Source organism: Parasteatoda tepidariorum, chromosome 5, assembly GCF_982258835.1.
Source record: "Parasteatoda tepidariorum strain Cologne lab strain chromosome 5, Ptep-v5.0, whole genome shotgun sequence".
NCBI lineage: Eukaryota > Metazoa > Arthropoda > Arachnida > Araneae > Theridiidae > Parasteatoda > Parasteatoda tepidariorum.
Genome location: NC_141759.1, coordinates 50,508,432 through 50,535,551, shown reverse-complemented (window position 1 = coordinate 50,535,551; position 27,120 = coordinate 50,508,432). Strand labels below are relative to the sequence as shown.

General features: G+C 31.2%; 2 protein-coding genes across 2 annotated transcripts; both read right to left on the bottom strand.

Annotated features, from left to right (window-relative positions):
• Positions 1 to 330: 330 nt before the first annotated feature.
• On the bottom strand, positions 331 to 9,866 carry LOC147809332 (uncharacterized). The gene is made up of 3 exons (XM_087163901.1): positions 9,709 to 9,866; positions 5,132 to 5,341; positions 331 to 550 (listed from the first exon to the last, which is right to left on the bottom strand). Exons 1-3 carry the CDS (start codon positions 9,802 to 9,804, stop codon positions 536 to 538), a joined length of 321 nt encoding a protein of 106 aa, XP_087020027.1. The 5' UTR covers positions 9,805 to 9,866; the 3' UTR covers positions 331 to 535.
• Positions 9,867 to 13,085: 3,219 nt separating this feature from the next.
• LOC107449045 (uncharacterized) lies at positions 13,086 to 21,811 on the bottom strand. Its single transcript, XM_016064442.4, has 3 exons — positions 21,628 to 21,811; positions 18,922 to 19,100; positions 13,086 to 15,636 (listed from the first exon to the last, which is right to left on the bottom strand). Exons 2-3 carry the CDS (start codon positions 19,090 to 19,092, stop codon positions 15,226 to 15,228), a joined length of 582 nt encoding a protein of 193 aa, XP_015919928.2. The 5' UTR covers positions 19,093 to 19,100; positions 21,628 to 21,811; the 3' UTR covers positions 13,086 to 15,225.
• Positions 21,812 to 27,120: the final 5,309 nt, after the last annotated feature.

The window sequence follows — 27,120 nt, the reverse complement described above, 5'->3', positions numbered from 1 at the left end:
TTGCAGACTGTTCAAAGTTTTCACCCGCCCACTAACTGATCTCTGGAAGTGATGCTTTGCTTTGGTCATCTACAGGGAACAGTGTCTTACGCTTAATTCACTGCGGGACGAAGAATATTTGTAAGAAGTTCTTGAAAAGGAAAGGGTAAAGTTTTCCAAATAAATAACCTGTTCATGTCTACCACCATCTTAAAGTTGAGCCCACAGATTACAAAAATTCTCTTTTATAGTTTTGACAGACACTAGAGGATAGTTATTATCACGAAGCAAGAGAGCTGATTGGAATTTGTAATTTATAAAAGCAAAAGCAAAAAATAAATGGAACAAAAAAAATGTATGAAATTTTATTAATTTTTTTTTTATAAAAAGTGCGTACAAATATTAAGTAATTATTGATTTCATGAAATAAATAATAACAACAAAAATTAACAATTTCTTTGATGACTTCTATAAAAACTTCGGCAATAGCTTATTGCTATTATCTCAAAATTTTTCATTTAATCTGAAAAACTCTTCTAATAAATTCCCGAGCAATTCACCTGAAAAGAAACTAAAAAAAATAATAACAATTACAAAATGCCAGTGTACGTCGTAAAAATTTTAAAATTGTTATTGTCATCTGCCATATTTTCATCATCTGCCATAAGTGAAATTCATTATTTATTTACAAACAGATCCACTTATTCTCTGATTTGCTTCCTCTGTGTTCTTTACTATATCTAGAATCATTCATTATTAAAGATAAACAAGAGGATTTTAAACTAACTTTGCTGTCGTATAACTCTCTGAAGAGTAGAATAAAATTGGAATTTAAGTAAGTGAAATAAAATATTGTACAAAGATATTATGATCTATGCCCTCGAAAATGGTGTTAAGAACGATTTAGTAGCTTTCTTGGTCATAACTACAGTGACGAAAATTCAAATTTTCAAAAAGCAACACACACTTTTTTTTTTTTTATCAAAACGTAATCTTTACAGTAAAAACCTAAATTAGAGTTGGAACGATATTTTTAGCATATGAAATTGCAACGCTAGAATTTTTCCAAACCTCACCATTTTTCATGAAATCTAAGGAAAAGAGAGTGCTGCCAAAATCTTTAAAAACAGAGGAATCTCTTTTTTTTTTCCTGTGTTGTCTGTCTGTTTTTGTTGTGCTTAAATGTTTTTATTACACTCCTTTCTCGTGTTACGAGAAATGGTGATTAATGGCAAAAATTTAACGTCGTAATTTCTCGTGCCAGAAATACCGTTGCAACTCCAATTTAAGTTTTTTATTCCAAGAATTAATTACATTTTGATCAAAATAGTGGGTGTTGTTAACTGAAGATTTAGAAATTTTGTAACTGAAACTGTAACCGAGAGACCAACGCAATATTTTTTAACCCATAGATCACAGTCACTATGTAGAAAATTTTATTCCGTTCACTCAAACGGTATTCTCCTTAGAGGATGATATGTCGGCATATAGTTATTTTATGCTTACCCAGTATTATATGGCTATAGCTAAACTGTATATTATCCTTTCTCAGCTTAATACAGGTTCAGAAAGCTAAATAAAAAATAATTTCAATAGATTGTTGGCGAGCCGCAATGGCTCAGGGGATAGAGCGATCGCATTCCAATGAGGTGAACCGGGTTTGAATCCCGGCAATAGCTGGTCGATATGAATTCTGCTTCCGGCTTGCACCAACCATTGTGCTGACGCGAAATATCCTCTGTGGTAGACGGATCATGGGTTAGAGGCCACTTGCCGTCAGGCCAACCATGGGAGGTTCTCGTAGTCTTCCTCTCCATGTAAATGCACGTTAGTTCCATCAAAACGTTCTCCACGAAGGCTAAATTTCTCCCAATACTTGATCCAGGAGTTTTCTTGTCTTCTGGATTGGGTTCAAATTACAAGGCTGCGTAGTTTAACATTAGTTGTCGTAAGCCCAAAAATTGGGTCGGCTGTTCAACGACGGTTATAAAATATGAAATAGATAGTTGGCATAGCAATAGTTAAGAAATTAGATTAGGCTGTGACAGGTTAAAGATTCCAGTTGTAAAATTCAAATTGCAATTTAGATTCACATTAGTAATTTAGATTCATTATCAACCATGCCTGAAATGGTTGACTTTATGTACCCAATTAAAAATATGAATTGAATTACAGAAACTTGTGTATCCAGTATAAGTTATGAATGAAATACTAGAACTTGTGTATTTACTAAAAATTATAAATGAAATGGTAGACCTTGTGCGTGTATACAGTAAAAATTTTAAATTAAATGGTAAATCTTGTGTATCCAGAACAAATTATGAATGAAAAGCTAGACCTTGTGTATCCACTTCGATTTACGAATGATACGGTAAATCTCGTGTGTTCGCAAAAAATTATAAATTACATTATATAATCTTGTGTATCCAGTGCAAATTATAAATTAAATGCAAGACCTTGTTTATCCACTATAAAATATGAATGAAATGGTAGACCTTGTTAATCCACAACAAATTATGAATGAAATGGTAAACCTTGTATATCCACTACAAATTATAAAGTAAATGGCAGAATTTGTGTATTCATAACAAATAATAAATTAAGTTAATTATATCATGAGTAGATCACGTAAATTTCTTTCTAAGAAAAGTTGAAGAGGCTAAAAGAGTTCTTGCTTGCTTATTACTTTAATTGAAAAACTTGGGTCAATATGATAAGAAGCAACATTTTCAAACTGTTCAATAGAGCAATTTTTGATAAAGATACCACAATTTCCATGCAAACAATAAGATGTTCATATAAGTATTGTCCTGTTATCTAAAGGAAAGCCCAAGTTCTTGAAAAGTTTCCGTGATACTAAAAATCAGATTGACGTAATAATCTCTTGTTAAATTGCGATGCTCCAAGCTTTATAGACGCAAGATTTTCAAGTGTAATGAATGTTACTCTTTGTGATAACGGTTAACTTTATGGAATACCAATATATATATTTGTTGTCATTATTTTCAATTATTATTATTACAGAATTTCGTTTATATAATTATCATATTTTATTTATAAACATATCCTTTTCATTAATGAACCAGAAAAATTATTGATACAACTCCTTTAACTTTAGAACTTTTCTATAGAATAGTAACAGTGCCCACTTTGACTATTTTAGGTGTTAGTTGAATTTAACATCTCGCATCTCTTAAAAATACGTTTTTGAAGTATCTAAGATCATACAAAGGCTTAAAAAGTGGTGCAAAAATTATTTAGTTTTTCGCGCTGTCTTCCAGATAAAAAGTCATTTGTTAATGGAACGTGCATAAATGATTCAGTAAATATGCTTTCAGATCATCATATCATAGTTGGCATGACAGGCCAAGGTGGGGCAAGGCCATCGTCATCTCCAGGATAAGTTATTTTTTGGCCTGTACTGCCATTATTTCACCCCAATCACTCTGAAATATGACTTCGCAGAATCGAGCAATTGTTTTGGTTTTTCGTCGTTTTCGACTCGTGAAACGCAGGATTTTTTATGGTCAGTTGCAATTGTTATGACCGGAACAGAATTTTCGTTCATTTAAATTCCTTCATATTAATTTTTGGTGTGATTGTAATTGTTTTGTACATTTAAATTGTAAAGTTAAATCTTAAATATTGTAAATTTAAATCATTCGTTTATAATGTAATTTCATCAATAATTATAGTCATTCATAATTGTTTCTTCTAAATTTTAGTTGAATTTTAATAAAATAATGCTTCTGAATTTCCATAAAATAAAATATCTTATTTTATTATGAAATTTGCACATTTGCACAATTTTTTAATACTTAGGCTTACATATATATATATATATATATATATATATATATATATATATATTTAAGCTTAAGTATTAAAATATTACTTAATATATAATACTAAAAATTAATATTATGAATTTATGCTTACCTATTACAACAGCAATTTTTTAATCATAATTAATTAATTAATTAAGAAAGTTATTTTATTTGTTATTAATTTTCAATATTTAGGTAGGTAAGTTTTTCAAGATATATACCTAGGATGACCATATTCAAAAAATTTTTTGTCCGTTTTTATTAAAGTACTGACATTTTCATTAGCTGCTTATCTGTTAGAATGGTCTCTGCTTATCCGTTATCTTTTGCAATTGAATGAATACGGCTACAGAATACCAACAAATGAATACGGCTACAGAATACCAACAAATGAATACGGCATTGAATGAATTTGTCTTAGCGGGAATACTTAACATGAATATTAATACTAACAGACGTAAATTTATAACATTGCTTAAAATAGGCTAATGCTTTTTAAAAGTATAAAAAAGAAGAATAAAAGTTACAACTATTGCAGCAAACTTATGTTGCAGGGCATAAATGCTTACTACCAGAACTCTTGGTTTCTTTGCAGATGGTGTTGCAAATAGTAGACTTAACAATCAAAGAAAAGTATGTAAAAATTGCATCATAACATGTCCCGTTAGGATTGAAATTGATACATATGTTAAAAAATATTGTAATTTTTTCTCATTAAAAAATTTATAAAAATTTTGATGCAATTTTCAATTATTTTTCTTTGATTTACACGTTAACTATGTGCATTGCCATTTGTCGTAATGTTTTCGAACTAAAACCTAAAACTCTGGAGTCAAGAATTTATATTTTGTGACATAAGTTTATTGCAATTTCTTTAAAACTGTCTAGCAAACCACTCGATTGCAGGGTTGCCACAGGCGACTGAAAAAAGAAAAAAATTGTGTTACTAATATTTTATATTAAAAAATATTAAAATTAACAACTTTTTCTAGCATTTTTTTCTTCCAATTTACTTTTAAAAGTGAATTTAGAGAATGTTTTTCCTTGAAACTTAAATAAATTGAAATGTAAGCCATAGTTGCAGTTACGATTGAACAATTAAAGAGATTAAAAATAAACAAAAATTAAATCAGTTTCTACCACTTTTTAGATTTATAGTCGCCGGGGGCATCCCTATGATTGTCACAAGCATCGTTTTTTTTTAACCGTAACTGATTTTTCAGTTTTAAATATTTAAAAATCCTCAATCTAACTTAAAACACCTTGTAATAATCAAAAGTAAAAATTCCATTGATGTTGAAAGAAGAAGAAAAAAAGAATCTTACTGTTAAAAGAGACGAGTATGATACATAGAATATTGCTCCACCTAATGCTACCAGCGGAATACCAATAATGTGAGGAATATAGCCCTTTGCTGCAATTTCTGCCAACTCGTAGCAACCAAAGATGATGGACACGCCAAGAAGTACCCATGTAGTTTCATCTAAGCCTACGGTCAAATGTCGCCAACTCCCCGCTTTAGGTATTGATGTTTTCTAAAAATAAAATATCAGGAAGATTGATTTTTGATTGCACTAAAACACACATAAGCCGAAAGCGTTTACATATTGCAAAAAAAAATCGAGAGACTTAACATTTTACGACAATAAAATGACGTGTTTTAACACCTTAACGATCAGTTAGTTTTCAAGAAAACGGTCATGAAAGTGCCTATTTTTGGGGCTTTTGTATTTGTATTACGTATTTGATTATTGCTGACATCTAGTTTAAAATAAATCAACAATCTACAATTACCTTAAAAATATTCTGGTACTGCCATCTGGTGTGTAAAATGAGAAATAAAATGTTTTCCGGGCAAAAGAAATCAATTAGTTTTATTCTTATTGGCGCGTTACTACTGAACACTCCAGTCCGTAAATATCACGGGAGCGAGAAATAGAGGGTGAAACCTCACCCCGTCATTTTCACGGGAGCGAGAAGGAAGGGGTGGGTTAAACCAAGTCAGACACGAAAATTTATTTATCTAAAACATATGCCACGAAAATTTGCTATAACGCAGTCAGTTTTTAAGCTTATAATAACTCTGAATTTCGCTGAACGTTGCAAAAAGAGGTAACGAACAAAGAATGAAAATTTGCACCTCAGTGTCGCGGAATCGGTGTTTACCTAAAGAACATAATGTTTCTGATAGATTAATATAAGTTATTCAGTAAAATTATTTAATAGGTTTTCTAAAGAAGATAGGGCATAAATTAATGAGCTGAACCAGGGTCGGATCATGGAAATGGCTGATCAATTTATATGCTGCTCCCGGTACGCACCTACTACATTGTTGACAAAAAATATTCCTACCAATAATAAACTAATCATGATTTAGAATCCTTTAGTACCGTCTTGCAAACAGTGATTGTTTGCCAGTTGTTTTCCTCGTCCATGCAACACAATTCCCGGTTAGTTTTACTCAAAAGTTGAAGACGAGATAGAACTTAGTTTAAAAAGTACTCTCCATGAGATCTTTTTATAACTTTTATAACCGTCGTTGAACAATTGACCCAATTTTTATAGGTTTACGACTATTAATGCTCAACTCCGTAGCCTTGTAATTTTGAACCCAATCTGGAAGACAAGGGAACTCCTGGATCGAGTATTGGGAGAAATTTGCTTTCGTGGAGGACTTTTTAATGGAGCTAAACCACATTTGCGTTACATGGAGAGGAAGACCGCGAGAACCTCCCACGGTTAGCCTGACGACAAGGGGACTCTAAGCCATGATCCATCTACCACTGAGGATATTTCACGTCAGCACTGTGGTCGGCGCAAGCCGGATACGGAAGTCGTATCGATTGGGATTCGAACCCAGTTAGCCGCATTAGAAGGCGAATCCTCTATCCCTTGAGTCATCGTGGCTCCCATGAGATCTTTTGTATTCCGGATTAGGTTAAGAATAAAAAGGTTAAGACGTCAAAGATTGGTATACACATAAATCCAATAAATCGGCTGTTTAACGCCGACGTTAAATGAAAAAATATATAAGTTTGCTCAATATTTAATTTTATTTACTTAGTTTCAAATTATCAAAACAGTTATGTTTAAAAATTCTGTGTAAGACAAGATAACTTGATTCTAGCGTATAATTTATTATACATTTTATCTGTTAAATTTTGTAGTTCGCCAAATCAAACCAAGGTCACATTGCCATTAAACTCATACCAGCGATCAAACGAGATCAAGACTCTAATAATCTCATGTTTTTCAACGTATTTTTTATTAATAGCTATAAGAGTAATAAAAACGTTTTTTAGTTCCATTTTGAACAATAAAGACTTTTATAGGTGGTTAGAGTTTTACGCGATCAACACGTTATTACCCAAATTTGTGAATAAATGCAAAAAACCTTAATAATGTATTTTTTAAAGTTTTTACATAACTTATACTGGTACTTCGTTTTAACCAATAAAAACATTTATCGGTTAGGCATGGGCACTCGCTTTTTGCTTAAAATATGTCCAAAGCTAAACTTAATAGACAAAATGAACTCAAATAACTAAATTGCGCACATTTTAATAATACCATTCTATGAAAAGCATTTCTGTATAGACAGATTTCGTTAATTGTGGGAGTAATCGAAGTTACTCTATTGCTGAACAATGGGTGAAACTGACATTTATTAGACCTGATATATCGTATTCCATGAACGGAATTGTTTTCTTATTCCTTTAAGACTCAAGGGTACCCAGAAAGATACCTCACCAAATACAGGATACCCATAACCTGTAAAAATTATAGTGTCGTGACGAGCTTTTCTCAAGACTGCTTAAAATATAATAAAGTCAACTTCCAATTAGTTTTATAAAATTAGTTTTGAAGCACCAAGATAAACGAAATGAAAATATTTTTAGCTGATATGAATGCTTCAAAGTATGAATATTTTTCAAAATTTAGCTGTCACTTCTAAACAATTTCCAGATCGAGCTGGGTAGAATTAATCAGGTCTGAAGAAGTTAAGTGTTATTGTTGTTTGAAGGTTATGTATTTCAATTCGTAAATAGCTGGTACAAACGATTCAATTGACATATATTGCTTACTTTATAAACGGCATTTCTTATAGACTGTCTTTGTTAATTGCTGGTGAAAACCAACTTAATCTACATTAGTGGCAACAATGTCGCATCAAAACTTAAAATGCAATAACCAATTTATAATAAACGGTAGAAAAATATTTAGAGAGTATATCACACGATGAAAATTATCTGCAACGAAACCACCAAGTCAACCGTAAGCGCAATCGTATCCTCCACTATCAACAAAATTTCTCGAAAATCCTCGTGTGACATAGAAATCACAGTTGCACGAAATAACAGAAACTGTTTCTGTTCAATCAGATCGTTTGCTTTTTATGACGTTTCAATTCTGTGTGATGACGTTTACAAATGTAAATAAAAATGGCTGCGACATTATTGAAGATGGTGGCCGGATGAAATTTTGAGTTAATACATTAAATTAATTAATTTAACACATAAAATTAAACGGATATCAATTCTAGAGCGTCTGTGATTTACTTTTCCTCCCTTTACAAACATCTTTGAGAAAATATGAGATAATAGCATCACATGAAAAAATGTTAGCCAAAAGCTAAGATAAGTAGCAAAAAATGGTAACCCTATTACGACAACCGTTTGGGCAATTAAGCAACCTTATCTGCAACTCCGAATTGCGAAATTGTCTTTAGTGTGGAGGATAGAATTGAGATTCCGCTTACGTTTGTTCTTATTTTTCACTCGTGTGATATCCGTATAAGTTTCAGCTAACAGTTCAAATTGCTCTTTGTTTTAAATTGTTTAAAAAATATAGTAGTGAATTTCACGTAGTTGTAGAGCTAAATATATTCATTTAAATTATTATAATGCTCTTTTAATCAAAATATTCTAACATCATAATTCTCAAAAACGTCTAAGCTCTCCTATCATTTTTTTCATTTATAACAGGACACTGCTGTCACTGTTCTATACCTACTACCCAATGTATGAATATAAATAACGATATTTTATACCCAGCACATGGGTGCAACTTACGTTGTTCTACATCCGATATATCGTATGCCTTATCATAAGAATTTCATTTACATAGTCTTAGGTTAATTTTTAGTGGAATTGATGTTATTCTATACGCATTATATGAGTAGAACTGACGTAATTCTATCTTCGATATATCGTATATCTTATGACAAGCATTTCTTGTATACAGTCCTAGATAAAAAATCGGTGGAATCGATGTAATTCTATACCCATTGTATCGGTGGAACTGAAGTTGCTCTACATTCAATATATCGCATACCTTATGAAAAGTATTTCTTGTATACAGCCTTAAATTAATTTTTGGTGGAATAAATATCAATCTATAGCCCTTATAAGGGTGGATCAAACGTTGTTCTCTATTAGATATATTGTATGCTTTATAAAAATATTTCTTGTATACAGTTCCTGATTGTTGGTGATATCTATGTTACTCTATACCAGACATAACTATTTTCTCCAACATTAATAATATACTTGAGTTGGAGATTAGAAAAAAAATATTCTTTACCAATTTCTGGGCTTTGAAAATATAAGCCACATTTAAAATTATTCAAAACGTTTTTACAAAAAATTACTCTGATTTATATGTAGGATATGAGATGTTATCTAGTGGAAATTCCAGATATTTGTAAAGTATGTACCCGGAAACGATATTAAAGAAGCGTTTGAATTAAAAATGTTCTCTTCAGAGGCATGTAGCTTACCTATATATTGTTACAGACTTTTTCATTTGTTAAGGAATATTTCAAGTTTTTTACTTCCATTCATTTATTTCAACAAAATCCAAAAAAAAATTATAAATCATTTAAAAATATTATATTACTTACTCTACTTGCAAATACTGGTTGAGTTATAAAACAGCTCCATAGCACAAAACAAAATAATATCCCACAAGAAATTCGAAATTGCGTTTTCACATCCATTTCTCTAACACGACTAAGAGAACAGAATCGTGGAAAAATTCTTAAAATCGGTCGTGCACATTTACTGTTGATTCAGCTGGTACACTTTTCCAGTGGTCGTTGAAGCGGATAATAGACTTTGTCTTGTTCATTTTTATAGCAAGATTGTGTCTATACATTTTGAAATAAGTGTGTAATCAAATGTTTTCAACGACTGGAAAGAAATTTGAAATATTTAAGAAAGTTTAAAAGTTTTTTTTTCTGTGGATAAAATTTTTTATTTTGAATTTCCAAACGGATAATTCAATATTTGAATTTAATACATACTCAGTTAATAGATTCATGTCAAAAAATTATTTTGAAAGTACCTAATTATGTGTAAATTTGTTGAAATTAATTCATTTCACAAATCTCTTAAATTTTTTTTTAATTTTAAGTTAAAAAACTAAACAATTATTACCTAAACTACATGAAATGAATTTTGTTTATCTTCATTTATTTACAATGAAGAAGATATTAAAAAAATCACTATTATCTAAAATTTCTATATTTTATTTAGAGTTTTAAAACCTCATTTTTAATCTATCAATTTGTATAAATGTAAGCATTTTAACCTGAAATTTATCTATTTTTTCAACTTCTGCGATTTAAACTAAAATTTAAGAGCTCATCTTAATTATAGTTGCATTTGGATTTTTTCGAATTGATATTACACGCGCTACTAAAATTATTTGCGAGTGATTTTCCCTTCTCTACATAATACTTAATACATTTTTTAAAAGTTTTTTGAAAGTTAATGTTGTTCAATTTCCATCAATAAATGCTTCAAATTATTAAATATATCGTAATTAATTTTATCTCCTCACCAGGGCTCGAAAAAACTCAGAAATTTTACCCGTCCCCGAGGACGACTTGTCCAACCATGTACCCGTCCTCTTTTGAAACTAACCCGTAGCTTCTAAATAAATAAAAATATAATTTTCTCTCATTTATTACAAACATTTATATAAATTGCACAATGAATTAGTAGTTACTAGGATTACATTATACGGTAATAAAAGAAATACTAGGTTACTAATAGTAACCTAGTATCTCTTTTATGAAATAATTTATTTCTTTTATGAAATAATTTAAATGACAAAGGTCAAGTTATCTGGAATGTCAATTTATCCGAGGGTGCTGCGTTTTTTAAATGAATCAAATATGACGTTTGCCAGTTCCACAATCAAGCCAATGATTAACAGAGGTTTCTGCACATAAATCAGAAAGAGGTTTTCCATTTAGATAGATGTTCATAATTGCGTTTAACGCTTCTTGTTTAAGACCAGTACGTAATGTGTTCTTTTTTTTTTTGGTATGTTCCTTGCTGAAAAACCCCTTTCAATAGCCGCAGTACTCCCAGACAGAGAGAGCATCAATTCCACCATGCGCAGTATGTTGCTGTATTGTGGGTCATTTTGCTGCATTAGGTCTTTATAAATAGCTTAGGCTCGGAGGGCCAGAATGTATCACGAACATTAACGGGAAAATGGCCGTCCACACGGACGTCGGATTCGAGAAATTCGTTGTCCACGGGGAATTTTTGACAGCCGAGGACGGGCGGTTTTTCGAACCCTGCTCCTCACATGAAATTATAATTCAAAGTAAATTATATAACAACTTAAATTATATGTTAATCATAAACGGACTTTTTAAAAAAAAATATTTTTCCATAATAATGAATATTGAAGAGTTCAAAATGTTGTTTGCAATATTTGATGATTTATAGAGTTATTGTTCTATTACTTATGACGAAATTGTTTGGCTTTAATAATAATAAATTTAAAATTATTAAAATTTTAAAGATGATTAGAAGTGAGGTATTTGAATTTGAATGGTACAATTTCAATATTGAATATTACACGAACCACAATTATATGCAACGTAGAGAAGTTAAATTGTTAAACTAAGTCTGACGCAACAGTGGGAAATACAAGTTTTGGAAAACTCATACGCATATGTTTGGATCATGGAACCCGTTTTTACTTGAGGACGTTATTATTGAGGTCAGAATATAGAGTGAAGAGCCAAAAAAACTCATATACCTGCCTAATATCGTGTAGGGCTCCTCCCGCGAGCACGCAGAAGTGCCGCAACACGACGTGGCATGGATTCGATCAATGTGTGAAGTAGTGCTGGAGATAATTGACCCCATGAATCCTGCAGGGCTGTCCATAAACCAGTGGGAGTTAAGAGGGGTCGGGGATATCTTCTGAACATCACGTTGCAAGGCATCCCAAATATGTTCAATAATGTTCATGACTGGGTATTTTGGTGGCCAGCGTCTAAATTCAGTCTAAAGATTTTGGTGGAAGTGTCTAAATTCAGAAGAGTGCTCTTGGATCCACTCCTAGACATGAACATTATTGAACATATTTGGGATGCCTTGCAACGTGATGTTGAGAAGATATCCCCACCCACTCTTAACTCCCACTGGTTTATGGACAGCCCTGCAGGATTCATGGGGTCAATTATCTCCAGCACTACTTCACACATTGATCGAATCCATGCCACGTAGTGTTGCGGCACTTCTGCGTGCTCGCGGGGGCCCTACACGATATTAGGCAGGTATACCAGTTTTTTTTGGCTCTTCAGTGTAAAAACTAATAATACTCCCATAGATATTTTCAATCGTGTTAAAGTATAATATAGTTAAATTATATGCATTAAACCATAATCTAGCTAAATTTAATGCATTAAACCATAATATCAATTAACTGTGTTGCATTTTAAGCATAATATTTCTTAAATTTGATGCATTAAATAATATGACTTAAATAGAATGCATTTAAACCTTAAATTTGATGCGATTTTATGTGACATTAGATTGAATCATATTATGGTGTTTTTTCAACTAGATCGCACAATGAGATTCAACTTGAAGCAACATGTCTTATTAAAATTTCAGCAAATTTAAACCATAAAATGGTTGAAAATACTGATATTATATCAAAATACATATATGTGGAACTAGTGTTTAGATTGAAAAAAAAAGTACTTCTCATTGCAGGGTTTGATTATTTTACCTAATTAATAGTTTTCTGAATGTTCTAATTTTAGTAATTATTTTATTTTTAATACTATTCATTAACAATAAACGTAATAATGAAAATGTGAATGTTAAATGTAGATTGTAACAAACTGTTTATAATGAGTGTGTTGATAATTTCGCTAAAATTGTTGTGTGCGTTAAATAGAGATTGTCAGAATTTTTGAAAAAAAAGTTAGAAAGGCAATGAATAAACATGAATGAGTACCAAATATTTGAAATAAAGTTGTTTATTAATAAAATTTAAAAACCAATCTAAATAGATAAAAATTACATTAATTAACTACTTTACTGAAATAACAAGACTTTACAATTAGCATATCTTATTTATGGTTCATTTTAATAAATAAAAATCGTCTAATTCTTACAAGCAAATAGTTAATTCTTTGATTTCAAATTACAACTATCATTTACATTATATTACCTAAAGTTTAATTTGATTTCAAAATTCTCACTGTATCAGAAATAGTGTAGATCATGAAAAAGAAGTTTTATACAATAGTATTTTTAAAAATTAATAAAGCCAGTGGTATATACCTAAGAATTAAAACCAGATTTTGTTAAAGAAAAAAAAACGTTCAGAAGTTGAAAATATTGCGCTGTTTTTCTTTCTTGAAATACTTGTATTTTAAATAATTATTCAGAGAAAAAAGTTGAATTGAGAAAAATTCTTGCATAGAAAAACAGCAATAACCATAATTTATGTTACAATATTTTGCGATTTACATGACTACTGCATTGTAGATTAATTTTTAATCACTAATTATGTGGTATGAGCAATACTTTAACATTTTCCTTCAATCAAGTCTCTGATTACACTTAATTTTAAATAAATAAAAATCAGGATTAGATTAGATAAAAAAAATCTTAAGTATATATTTTTTATAATTCGTAAAAAATTGTTAAAGATTTCAAATAAATAGGATAAATAATTTATGGAAATAGTTTTAACAGGAAACACGTAAAAATACATTAAATGAAACAATATTGCACTAAAAAAGCACAATTATATACTAGTAAGTAAAATACAAATGATTTGGAGCAGTGTTGTAATTACTAGCTGACATTATGAATAAAATTACATAGAAATTTAACATTATTGCATTTGTGAAGTACTCTATAATGATACAAATTATAAATTAGTATCAGTGAGCAACATTGATGAAAAATGTCTCATTGTATTTTTCGAGTAAATAATAGTTTAAAGATATATACTTAACAAGAAACGTAAAAATATACTAAATGAAACATTATTGCATTTAAATTAAAAAACAATTGTATCACAGTTAATAAAATACAAAAGAAGCATTATTGCATTTGCTTTGCTGACATAATGAATAAACTTACTAGGAAATTTAGCATCATTGCATTTGTTTAGTGAAATAATCAATAATAATAAAAATTTTAAATGATTATCGTTCAGCAAAATTTATGAAACTTGCAGAAAATTGAGCATCATTGCAATTCCTTGGTAAATTAATCTAAACTTCATCTAGAGAAAATAAAAGCAAATTTTCAAATTATTTGTAGTTTAAACAGTACCTTGCCTAATTATATTAAAACCTTACATTCTCGATTCAGTGTTTTTAAAACATTTTTTACAATGTTTCATCAATGATTATGCTTACTTTAGACCCAGTTTCCTTTTCATCAAATATTTCATTCTTTTGGCTTATTTTCAGATCATGATAAATCATCGTTTTTTCAAGAATTAAAAAAAAATATTTTGGTTCATTTCGATTCTTCTACCTAACCGTACTTGGAGAAACTTCAGGGTGTCCAATATATATACTGGTACTAATTTTGAGGGGAGGTAGAGAACCATAAAAAGGCCATCCATTTGTATTACACCCCACAATCGGAAATACCATCGTATGCCGCTATGAGCACTTTAATATTTTGAGCCGTTTTTTCGCGTACCATTGAATTGGTGTATTTATTTATCTGTATTATGTTAATTTTATGTTTTCAAATAATTCTTATCAAAATTGTATCCAAATAAGCACAAAAATAGCTGCGTAATTGCATTGATTTAGCTACATTGTCAAGTTAAGTTTCCTCATTGTCAAGTTAAGTTAAGTAGTAAAGTAAATAAAACAGCAAATACTAAATTTATTTGAATCAATTTTAAATAAAAACAGTTCACAGTAGTGCAGCTCACCAAATGGCTCATGGTGACATTCCCGGTCACGTGTTGATATAGTTAGTCATCATTTTGATCTTCTCTACCTCCCTTCCCGAATTTGAACATTTAAGGTCACTCTCCAATATTATAATGACCCTGTATGGATGTCCTTTATTGTATATATGTCCTGTCACCCCTATATTAGTCCCTGATATATGAACAACAGAAATCACACCTCTTCTAAGTCATAAGCAGCACTTTCAGATAAGGTGTGATTCCTTAATATTCGCAGCGTTTCATCCAAGTCATTTATAGGTACATTTTCAGACAAGGTGTACCGCCTTTCATGCGAGACATTTTTCTGCCTATCATCTAAATACTTTGACGTTAAACTTGAATCCATCCATGGCAGTGAAGCCAAGCAGGGTCTCGAGGGCAACCATGGTATGAAACTTTCGTTATGTTGAACACGCGTTTGGCTTGGAATGTTTACTGGAGAACTTCGCCTGAGAGTCTGAGAGGTACTTCTGAAAGAATTTCCATGGTTATATTGAGCTTCTAAATCCGTACTCATCACCAGTAGGGGTGCTCTTTCGTGTAATCGATGGTTTGCTTTCTGAACCAGAGAACACCAGATTAGCTGTCAAAAAAATTAAAAACGTAATCATTTCATGAAGCTTAAAATAATTTTAATTTAATATGAGCAAAAATATCTTCGAAGTGCATTTAGTTTCCCAGGAATCAAACTTTAAACAATGGCAGTAAATACGGTTTATTTCTGAGAAATATGTTGATTAGAGGAAATTAAACTCATGGATGTGATATATAATTGCTCTAATTATTTTAATCATTGCTTAGTTAATTTTTGGCATTTTTCTTTTAATGTGGGGGTATTTTTTAGAGTGTATTTCTTCACATTTTCGTCATGACATAATATCTGAAAGACTCAGATTATAATACACCCTTCAACATTTGAGGTTTGTGGGACATATTTTTTCCAATGGTGCTTAGTTTATAAAACACACATTTTCAAAATTACCAGAAGTAGTTTAAAACTTCTATCAGGCTAAAACCTTAAGGAAAATTTTATGTGCTATCTTACCTTTTATGTATCTGTTTTAATTAATTTTGATAGAGAAGGACAAATTTATTTTTAATTTTAACTTTATTTAATTTTATTTATATTTAATTAAATACAATTTTAATTTTAATTTATTTTTTAATTTTACCACCTTGAAAAATATTTCTTAAAAATATGGATATTCCGTAGTATTTGGGTTTTTTTTAATAGGACATTTATTAGCTATAAAACTGCCAAAAAATAAGTTAACGCAATAGTCTTATTTTCTTAAAAGTTTTCATGGTTAAACATTCTGACCAAAAAAGGTAAAAGTAATTAAATTTTTACATAGAAAATTGCTTCGTACAGGCATACAAACAGAATTTTTCCCAAGACGTTATCTAATATTTGAGGGAATTTTTTTTCGTAGCTTAAAAATTGTTTTGAAAGAAATTCATGAAAATGTCGCCCCATCTCTGAATTTTGATACTGATTGCTAAGTTCTTAATTTTCTACAAATTTAAATCACTTGCTCTTCCATCTAAAATTTAACTGCACATTTAATACAATTTTGTTATTTGCATTCCTATCTGGTGTAGCATTTTTAATAACCAGCGAAAAAAACGATCACGAATAACTTTTGATTTAATAATCAGATTTTCACGTCCCTTAATGGTTCACAGAGCGGATCTCAAATATGCTAAGTAACTAATACAGACGACACTAAGTCATGAAATCAGACACAAAAACATAATTTATTTGAACAAACATTTTTTTCGGATTTCTGACATATAGGGGGTAGCCACAATCAGGGAAATATGGTCCCAATAATTTGGTCAAAAAGAGCAGTCAAAAGTTTGGAACCCTTAATATCGATTTTACTTTTTGCATACTTCATCTTATATCGAGATTTTTTTAAAGGAAATGAAAAACTTTTAGAAGCTATTATAAAATATGGTTATCCAAATTTTTACAAACATTTTATTGTTTTTTTATTATTTATTGAAAGATAATTGAAAAAAATTTTGAATTGTAAGATATACAAATTATTACCTCACTTTGAAGAATGCAATTTCATTAGGCAAAATACAAAATTTAAGTGGAATTTGTCGAATAGTTTCTGAGAAATTGAATTTTAAATAGATGGCATTTTTAAAGTCTTATAATTGTCCTCAAAACTTTTTAAATTCGCATAAAAAGTCTTCGTGATATGACGAATTACGTAAAAAGTTTCCTGACCAAACGATTGGGACCATATTTCTCAGTTGTGGCCACTGCTTATGTTTTGGAAGCCAGAAAAAAAGGTGTGCATATTCAGAGAAATTACGTTATTGTGTCTGATTTCGTAACAGGAAGTATCGTCTGCACAAAATAATTAAAATATTTAAGGTCACCCCCTCGAACCAATAAGATTGAGTTTTAGTGCCTGAAATTCCGATCATTAGATCAAGAGATATTCAGAGAAATGGTAATTTTTTTAGTGCATTGTATAAAGCTTCGATGGTTTGTCCAACAGTTTTTTGTGGATTTTGTGTCTCGCTTTTCCCTGCAATGGCAATGCTGATTTTCCTTTAGCGACATTTGTGATTATTTTCTTTTAAACTTAATCAAAAATTAATTTTTCAAAAAAGAAAGAAATTGTAAAATTTTTATTCTTTCGCCCATTTTGTCAAAAAAAAAGGGAAGATTTTTTTCTTCATTGCTTATAAGCTGGTACCTCGACATATTTATGCATTATTTTTTAATGGAATTGATCGATCAGAGCGTTTTAATGGCACAAATGCAAGAATCTCTTATGCTCTGTTAAACTCGAACCATAATATATTCACTAGAATAATGAATTCAAGTGGTGTTCTGCACTAAAACCGGTTAAAAAAGCAGATATAAATTAGAAGGATCAGAAGCATTCTGCGAAATCGAGAAACCATTGTTTACCAAATAAGATATATTCTCTAAAAAGCTTTACCAAATGTCACAAAAATGACTATTTCCAAAATAAATTTTTAAAAAATTGAAAGAAATAATTTTCTGTACTCTGCTTAGGAAAACAGTTGACTTATTTTCACTTTTTCAGAAATAAATTTTATTTCATAATTGTCGTTGAGCAGCCGACCCAGATTTTTGAGTTTACGACTACTTATTTTTAACTCTGTAGCTGTAACTTGTAATTTTGAGCCCAATCCAGAAGACAATGGAACTCTTGGATCAAGTATCGGATGAAATTTGCCTTTGTGGAGGACTTTTTGATGGAACTAACTCGCCTTTGCGTTACACGGAGAGGAAAACCATGAAAACCTCTCACCTCTTTTCAAAGACAAGGGGACTTTAACCTATGATCCATCTACTTCTTAGGATATTTTACTTTAGCATTTACCTTGGGGGGAATTTGTATCAGCAGTCATCGCTAGGATTTGAACGCGGTTCATCTCATTGGGAGGCGAGCGCTCTGTTCCCTGAGCCACCACAGCATTTTTAAAGTATATTGCGAAACTTATCAATAGATGGCCCTGACTGAGAAACTATAAATTTTTTCCGTATTGAGGCAGATTATTCCAACTGAAAATATTTGTACTGGTGTTTGTATATTTTACCCCCTAATTATATCACGTTGTTTATATATATAATGGCTGTTTTAAAAACTATGTTTTATAAATTTTTCTAGACAGACGTGCCACCTGTGGACGAAGTTAGCAATTAATGTTGAGTTTGGTCGATACATTTTCCTGTGTTTCCAGCAGAACGAGGCAAAGCGTATGTTTCCAATCTCCCTCTTTACTATAATTGGTTTCAAGAATTTTCAGTCAATTTTGAAAACTTGTACCATTTTTTTGATGAAAATACACTTTTTACATAGTTTATACTTACATAAAAGCCATAGATCACTTCAAGTAAAAGTCCTGCACAACACGTAAGAAAACATATTAGAGTTAGAGTTTCTGGCATTTTAGATATAAGAAAAAACATGGCCAGAAGTCCAAGGAATATAAAATAAAGGCAAGCTGCTTTGAACATTTTCATGTTTCTCCGAGGACCCATTCTTCAACCTAAAATGATAGAAAAAGTACCTTAGTTTAATATTTACCGTGAAATTAAACGTAAATAAAACCTGTCAAGATTTTTTCGTCACTTAGGAAATTTGCAGGGAAAGAAAAAGATAAAGGTGGTTGATATCTTATAGATATAAAGAACATCGTCCTATAGATATATCCTACAGATATATCCTATAGATATATATCCTATAGATCCTCACATTCTCTCTTCTCATTTCAATGAATGGGGCTGGTTGTTTAGGAAACTGGGATTAAATCCTGGCGGGAAAGAGCCAACGAATTCCTGGAAGGCCCGCTTATCCTTCTGATGCAGATGGGACACCCTTTTACAAGTTTGCAAGCAAAAATATATTTTGACATTTTTAATTATAAAAAAATAGTCTGATAGCTACTAAAAGAATCTGTTGGAATTTTGGAATTATATTTGATTCAAAATATAACCCCCCTCCCAAAGAAAAATAAATAAGTAAAAAATTGAAATTTTGTCTATTATTCCTGCTTAAAAGTTTATCAATAAGTGATTTTGATAAACTTTTAAACTTACCTTTTAAAGAAATTTCAATGATGAATTACTGTTTTTCTTAGGTATAAATAACAACAAATCAGTGCAAGCTAAAAAAAAAAGAAATTTTTGTTTCGAAGTGAGTGATGTTTGGAAAATTTTACATTTTATGCCAAAAGGAGCACCAGTGATCCATGCTGTATTTCATAGCCAAAAGTAATTAAAATGCTGAGTAGAATATTTTTCACATATTTTGACCTAAACTAATACAAACAATAATAAAATAGTAAGCCAACGAATTCCTGGAAGGCCCGCTTATCCTTCTGATGCAGATGGGTTACCGGTGGCCCTTTTGCATATTTTTTTATGACTAATTACAAGCAAAAATATATTTTGGCACTTTTAATTATAAAAAAAATATTCAAATAGGTACTAAAAGAATCTGTTGGAATTTTGGAATTATATTTGTTTAAAAATATAAAATACCCCCTCCAAAAAAATAAATAGATAAAAAATAGAAATTTTGTTCTTATTTCAGTTTAAAAGCTTATCAATAAAGTGATTTTGTATATTAAAGAAATTTCAATGAGGAATTACTGTTTTTCTTAGATATAAATAACAACAAATCAGTACAAGTTCAAAAAAAAAATTGTTTCGAAGTGAGTGGTGTTAGGAAAATTTTACATTTTATGCAAAAAGGAACACCAGTGACCCATGCTGTATTTCATAACCAAAAGTAATTAAAATGCTGAGTACAATATCTTTCGCATATTTTGACCTAAACTAATACAAAAAAGGAAAGGAAAATCGTATGAAAAGTATATTTAATAAAAATTTTCATTAAAAGGTTTAGTTTTGAAAAATGAATAAAGAATCTAAAACATCTTACTCTTTATATATCTAATTCTGATTGGGTGACTATACTTCGTATTTCATAAGATACTTAAGAATAAAATAAATATCCACCATCAGTTTATTTTTAAAAGTACATAACATATTTATTTTAAGAGAATTAAATGTAATTTTCATCTTATTTTTGATGTCTAAAAATAATAGCCTTTTGTTTCAAAGTTAGTAGCTTGAATTGAATAAATCAAATGGTTCTTGAAACTTTTTTTTCAGAACCCTGACATGAAAATATTTTTCAGAAATACGAAAAAATGTAAGCAATTTTTGAAAATTTTTAATGAATATTTTCACTGTTTGCGCAATTTTGTAAACAATGCTAAAGAGTCTTAAAAATATGTGGCTGACACAAGCTTGAATTTAAAAAAATCACACAGAGAGGTCAAGAAAAAATGCAAGAACGAAACAATTTTTGGAATGAGTCTTAGTTTTGAAGAGTTTGTTGAGAATCGTTTTTTTTCTGTATTTAAGGTTCATACTAAACCGTTTCTGATATTTCACTTTATTTATAATAATAATAATAAACTTTTTCTTCAATATAGCTTGATTCGTTACAACGCTGATATTTTTTGGCGTAGATAACAAAATCTGAATGAGTTAAAGTTAAAAACTCCAGCAGATGCTGATATTAATATTGAAAATGCTTAGTGAAAAATTTTGGCATAAGTGTCTTTTTGTTGCTATAAAACACGGGGGAAAAATGCACGTTTTCGTCTGTATGGTTAAATGTTGAGCTAGTGGTCACTAACTGCGCTAGTTTTATGTTTAGTATTTTTCCAACAAGTTTTTATTCATCTTGTCTCGCTGAATATACAGTTTTACAATTAGGTTAATAATTTTTTGCTTTATTTCCAATTTTGAAATCAATTTTATTTATAAATATCCCTCCATAAATAAAGTTAATATATTTCTGCGAAATTGGTATTTAAACAAACAGAATATTGCAAAATCTATTTGTCATTAACAATAAATTTGGAAAAATATATCAAAACTTAAGACCTAGACACAAAAGAAACAAGCAGATAAAAGAATAATAAGAGAAAAAAATATATTTCCCTTATCTTTAGAATACTAATAATTTTTTTTCACAGAAATAAATAATAAACCACTTACTTTTTTTTGCTTTGTATTGATTTGTTCTTAAAAGCTAGATTAATTTTGTCAAAGTTAATATTAAAACCAACTAACACAAAACAGTAACAAACGAAAAACTTAGTAAAATGTAAGCGTTTGCAAATTTCCTCTAATTGACACTAGATAAAAAAAATGTTCTTTACACTTACGGTTGTTTATTTCTAACCTGTGAATCTTCTTACAGCTTTTGAAAGGACATCCGTCAACTAGAATTGTTCTTCCACCAAATGCTCTGAAGCGTGGAGGTAACGGGTTCGAGTTTTGTTGCAACTTTGGAAATATCTCTGTGATGTCCTTATCTAACTTGTACTATCCGTTCTTCAACTTGACAATAGATTTTCAGCAATTTTTGCAACGATCACACAAGCCTGTATAAGTAAGTGTAACTATAAATATATTAGGCCACTGTAGCCTGGAGATTACGGAATCGGACACCCGTCCAGAAGGGCAGGAGTTCAATTCCCGGCATCGCTAAGATCCAGTGAGTACATGCGATATACGTGCTTGAAAAATCAGTGGAATCAAAAGTCTTGTGGCAGGTTGCTGAGCCAAACCAGGGATCTGAAGAAAATTTCCTTGTCCTTCTGATCTCTGTCTGAATTGAGGAAGAGGCTTCACAAATGAACTCCCCTCTGCAGAGGATCAAAATTGTGATGGCATGTCTTTGCATCATTTTCAGAAATGCTTTGCAGATCGTCGCCAATAACTCATTTTCCAGCTCTCGTGTGACGTGAATAATATACATACCTACTGCATATCTGTTCTTTCAAAACTTGTGATATCTGTTTTTCAGTTTGATGATAGTTTTAACTGAAGGTTAAGTGGCCTTACAAATAAAATCTTGACTGCAGAGGATCAAAATTGTGATGGCATGTTTTTGTATCATTCTCAGAAATGCTTCCCAGATTATTGCCAATGACCCGTTGTGCTGCTCTAGTGGGATGTAAATAAAGTATTCACCTACTATCGATCTGTTTTTCAGTTTGATGAGAATTTTTACTAAGGGTGCCAAAAAAGTCCAATTATTAGAAAAATCTGTTTAAAAAAAAAACAAAAACAAAGAAAAACGAGGGAATAGAAATTTCTGGTTTACTGCATTCTACTCGAAAAACAAGAAATTCTAATTTACTTTCAAAGTCAATTATGCTGATGACGCTGCTAGCTAAAAGATTATTAGTCATCTTTAAAATAACTGTCATTTATAACAAAAGCGAGACGCAGTTTGAAGATGAAATTTAAATACGCTAGTGCAAATATTTTGGTTGGAATAATACGAGATGTAGCAGAAAGTGTTTTTTATGGTTTTTTCAGTTAACACTCTGTCATCTGCTGACAAGCCTTATAACTTTAATAATTCTTAAGAAATAATCTCTTTCTTCCTAAGTATATTGCAGTTATCCGCACATTACTCTCTTCCGTTTTAGTTTTCATACCACCCGTCAAGTTCTTATCGAGCTTGTCTAATCAACGCATTTTCGCTCCTTATGTTAAGCAAATAAGATTGAACACATTAAAAAGCCAATAAACTTCAAAATTGCGCAAGTTAATGTAGCGAAATCACGATGGAAAAATCCTCTTCATTTTAAAGAATATTAAACAATTAAACTCTTATATGCTATCCTTGCGTCCAATCCACCAGATTGTGTCTCTTTCGCTTGCAGACGGGGCATGGCTATTTTGATTCATACAAACAAAATGATTTGGATTGTATTAAAAAAATGTCAGAGCTCAATGACTAATGATTGAATGGCCACACATTTCTTTAACAATTTTACTTGCTAAGGAAGTTTTTCAGTAACTACGAGACACGAATCTAATCATTATCCCTACCACGCCGCTTGCAATTCATCTTTAATGATGACATGAAGACAAATTGGAGAAATCGAATAAGATTTCATAGACTTTAGAAAAGTGATTATTTAAGGTGCTGAGTTGGATAGATAAGCACAAATTTTAAAGATTTCATTTTTATAAAGGAATAGCATACTAACAACAATTACAAACGGGATAGTACAAGTTGGATAAGGACATCGCAGAGATATCTCCAGAGTTACAACAGGACTCGAACCCGTTACCTCAGCTCTTGAGAGCAATTGGTGAAAGAACAATTCTCGTCGACGGATGTCCCTTAAAAAGTTAAGGTTTTTGCCAGATTAGATTACGATAGTACTCATAAACACGTAATCTTTAGTTGTTAAGGGATGTAAAATATTGGTTTAGCAACCACACCATTCTTTTAAATACAGTCAACCTTCAAGGGACCGAAATTTCTGTTCACTATTACCGGGAGTTCACTATATCCGTTATGCAGGCAATTTAACGAATGGTTCCCAAACTCCTCCCTTTTATTACACATTATTCAACTAAGTGACTGAAAAATATTATGTAGTAGCAAAAAATGTGTTATTTCTCATTACTCTTTGTCCTGCGTACAAAAAAAAATTAGTAATCTTTAGCTGATGAGCAATCCTCAACATCAGATATCGAAAAAATTCCCGACTCTCAGATAATTTTTCCTGAATTTCTGTCGTTCCGCTTTTTAAACCTGTCTAACCTGCCATTCGAGAACACAAAAGTAGTCTCATAAAATCGTTTAGCAAATTCATTGACATTTGTCCAGATACTTCGATTGGTGAACTACTTCAGTAATGCTTCTTCAACATCCTTGTGATCTGCTTTTCTCAACTTTTTTCTGCCATCTAAATTTTTTTTCATGAGCAGAAATTATTAATTGCAGGGACCTCCCTGGCCGAGCGGTATCGCCGGTCCAAACGCTCTGTTAAGCGTGGAGGTAGCGGGTTCGAATCCCGCCGTAACCCTGGATGTATTCTTTGTGATGTCTTTCTCTGAATTGTTCTATCTGTATTTTCTACTTGACAATGACTTATAAGCCTATATTGAGCACACAAGTCAGCAAATGTTTGTAATTTCAATAAATCAATTTATTAATTGCCTATTTTTTCCATATGTTACAAACTGCAGATTTGGATGATTTATATTCCCTGCAAATATCAGCTTGATTGCAACCATTTTTAATTTTTCTGATTATGCCCTTTTTACCATCAATGGAGAATGCTTTACGTTTACTCTTCGCCATAGTTAAATTTGAGACACTTGCTTGCATGATTTTTTAAACTGAACTGAGAGCAAAAAGAAGTTGAAATGAGGGCCTTATCAACCCATATTAGTGTCCAACCCTTTGACCAATAATGAATAATTGCTCATTCCCTCTGACAGAAAATGCATATTGATCCAACCTGGGTTGGAAACATCTGCTTTGTTTGTTTAGGGATGGGAAAGTGAGATAAAAGAAGCAAACAAGAAAAAATGCACATTCCCCATTATAAATGGTTTTGAAAATCGGTATATCTATTTTTTTTTTAAGTAGAAATTTCAAAATTATTACAAAAAAAATTAGTTGAAGACAGAAAAAAGTTCATTATATGCAATTTCTTCACTTTTTTGGTTCACTATATCCACAAAAAATAACATTATCCATGTATAGCAAGGCACGGGACCGAACATTTCGTTCACTATATCCGGGTGTTCACTATAAACCATGTTCACTATAGCGGGGTTTGACTGTATTAGTACTTCGTACATTATATCTTTTGAGATGTTTTGGATCATTTGAAAAATGATACGCTGTTCTGTTTTTAGTTAGAGTTAATTTCATTTTTCGATCATTAAAATGAAATGTAAAGTTTAAAAAAATAAATTCGACACTTTCGTTTTACTTTAAAGGATACAAAAGCTACTTTTATCAATTTTGCTGTATGTGGATAGGGTGTCATATCTGAAAAAACAAACTGTTGTGATTTGCATGCCAATGTTAAAAAAGTATGTTTTGACTTCAAAGATTCAAGTTGTTCAGGCCATCCAGGTAAGTCGATACTATGCGATTAAACCTACCTTTGTAGAAAATTCGTCAGACAATGGAATTGGCAGAAAAATTCTCCATTATTGTAAATCATAAAATAAAATAAAAAATAGGGGACGCTTCGAGTTGGAGGTGGTACTACTTGGTGCTGTCTCTCCTATTGTGCTATCTATCCTCTTCTACTTGACGAAGGTTTATAAACCTATTTTGAGCACACAAGCCTGAAAATTTATGTAATTGCAATAACCAATAACCAATGACCAAAATAGGGGACACTCAGTTGCTTACACAGTTGATTATTTAAAAATCGCTCTGTAAGAAAAATAAAGTTTGCCAAGGCAAGGTTGTAGGTTGCGAGTTCACTCACTGATTCACTAGTCTGATTACAGACAAGAGTATAGCTATAAAAATTTCCGGAAAGGAAAGTAGAGAAGTGTTATCTGTAAGCCCAAGGTAATGAAGTCGAGCTCTCGATTTCTATAAAAGTTTCACCCGTTTTGAATACATTAAATAATTGGCCATTTAAAATTGTAACTTTTAATGTATTCCATTTTTGGTTGAACTACTTGTTCATGTATTTATTTATTTGATTTGAAAGTTTATGAGGTGTCTTAGCTGAGCAGCGTCCATGGAAAACTAAAACACTGGTCGTAATATCTCTAAACTGATATCTGAAAACTAAACGCATTACAATTTAATATTCTGAGAACAGAAATCCCTCCTAGAGATTTTTCTAACGGAAATAACTTCTGTTCAGCAAAGGAAAAACGTTTTCGAATATTCTTTCTGAAAAATTGTGCAGGCAGTTCCTTTTAATTCTTCTGAGGAATCTGGTCAGCTTACGACCTCCAATTTAGTACCTTCAGAGGCATTGATTTGTTATGGGAACATGGAGCACTTTGAGACTCGGCAGATTTTACTACACGGGGAGTCTTCGGCTGACAGGGATCAAACCCACCACCTCTTGGACATTGGCCCAGTGCCCTACCAACCAGGCTATCCCGGCCACAGAACGATCTCTCAAAGACTAATAACAGGACCTTCAATATTAGACAGGTGTGGAAGAGGGGATAGGAAATTCCCCTAGGTCAAATGAATGAATCTCCCAAGGAATCGTCCGATGCTGCTGTTTTTATTAACCTCCAAAACTGAAACCTCGTAAAATCTTTCCGTGACTCACAAAATTCAACTACAATTGGTACTAACCCGCGTATCTATTGACACCTGCGTATCTATTTATGAATAATAGTATGCAACACTTTTCCGTTGAATCTACTCTAAAGAAATAATTCATACCATTCAAATCTATATTATTAGAATTTCAAGCACAAAGAAGTTAAAGCAAACAAGTGAAAGACTTTTTCTAAGCAAGCCACACTTTTAAAGCATGCAAGATTAGTCTGAAAAATTTCACGATTTCCCCCTTTCAGTAATCAGTTGTTTTTGATTTTGTAACCTAGTAGAAATTAGAAGTACTAGTCTTAAGCAGTTTGAGGTAAAAAAAAAAAAAAGAAAAACCACATTATGTTTGAAGCATGATTGTTCCAGGCTTTTTCCCCCACGTCATTCATTTTTCTCAACAATAGACATTA

What these genes read in the sequence shown, in the direction of transcription:
- LOC147809332 (XM_087163901.1), bottom strand. Translation starts at nt 9,804, where the DNA reads ATGGATGTGAAAACGCAATTTCGAATTTCTTGTGGGATATTATTTTGT. An exon ending in AACCAGTATTTGCAAGTAGA is followed by an intron (nt 5,342 to 9,708) that starts GTAAGTAATATA and finishes TTTTATTTTTAG; the next exon opens with AAAACATCAATACCTAAAGC.
- LOC107449045 (XM_016064442.4), bottom strand. Translation starts at nt 19,092, where the DNA reads ATGGGTCCTCGGAGAAACATGAAAATGTTCAAAGCAGCTTGCCTTTAT. An exon ending in AAGTGATCTATGGCTTTTAT is followed by an intron (nt 15,637 to 18,921) that starts GTAAGTATAAAC and finishes TTTTTTTGACAG; the next exon opens with CTAATCTGGTGTTCTCTGGT.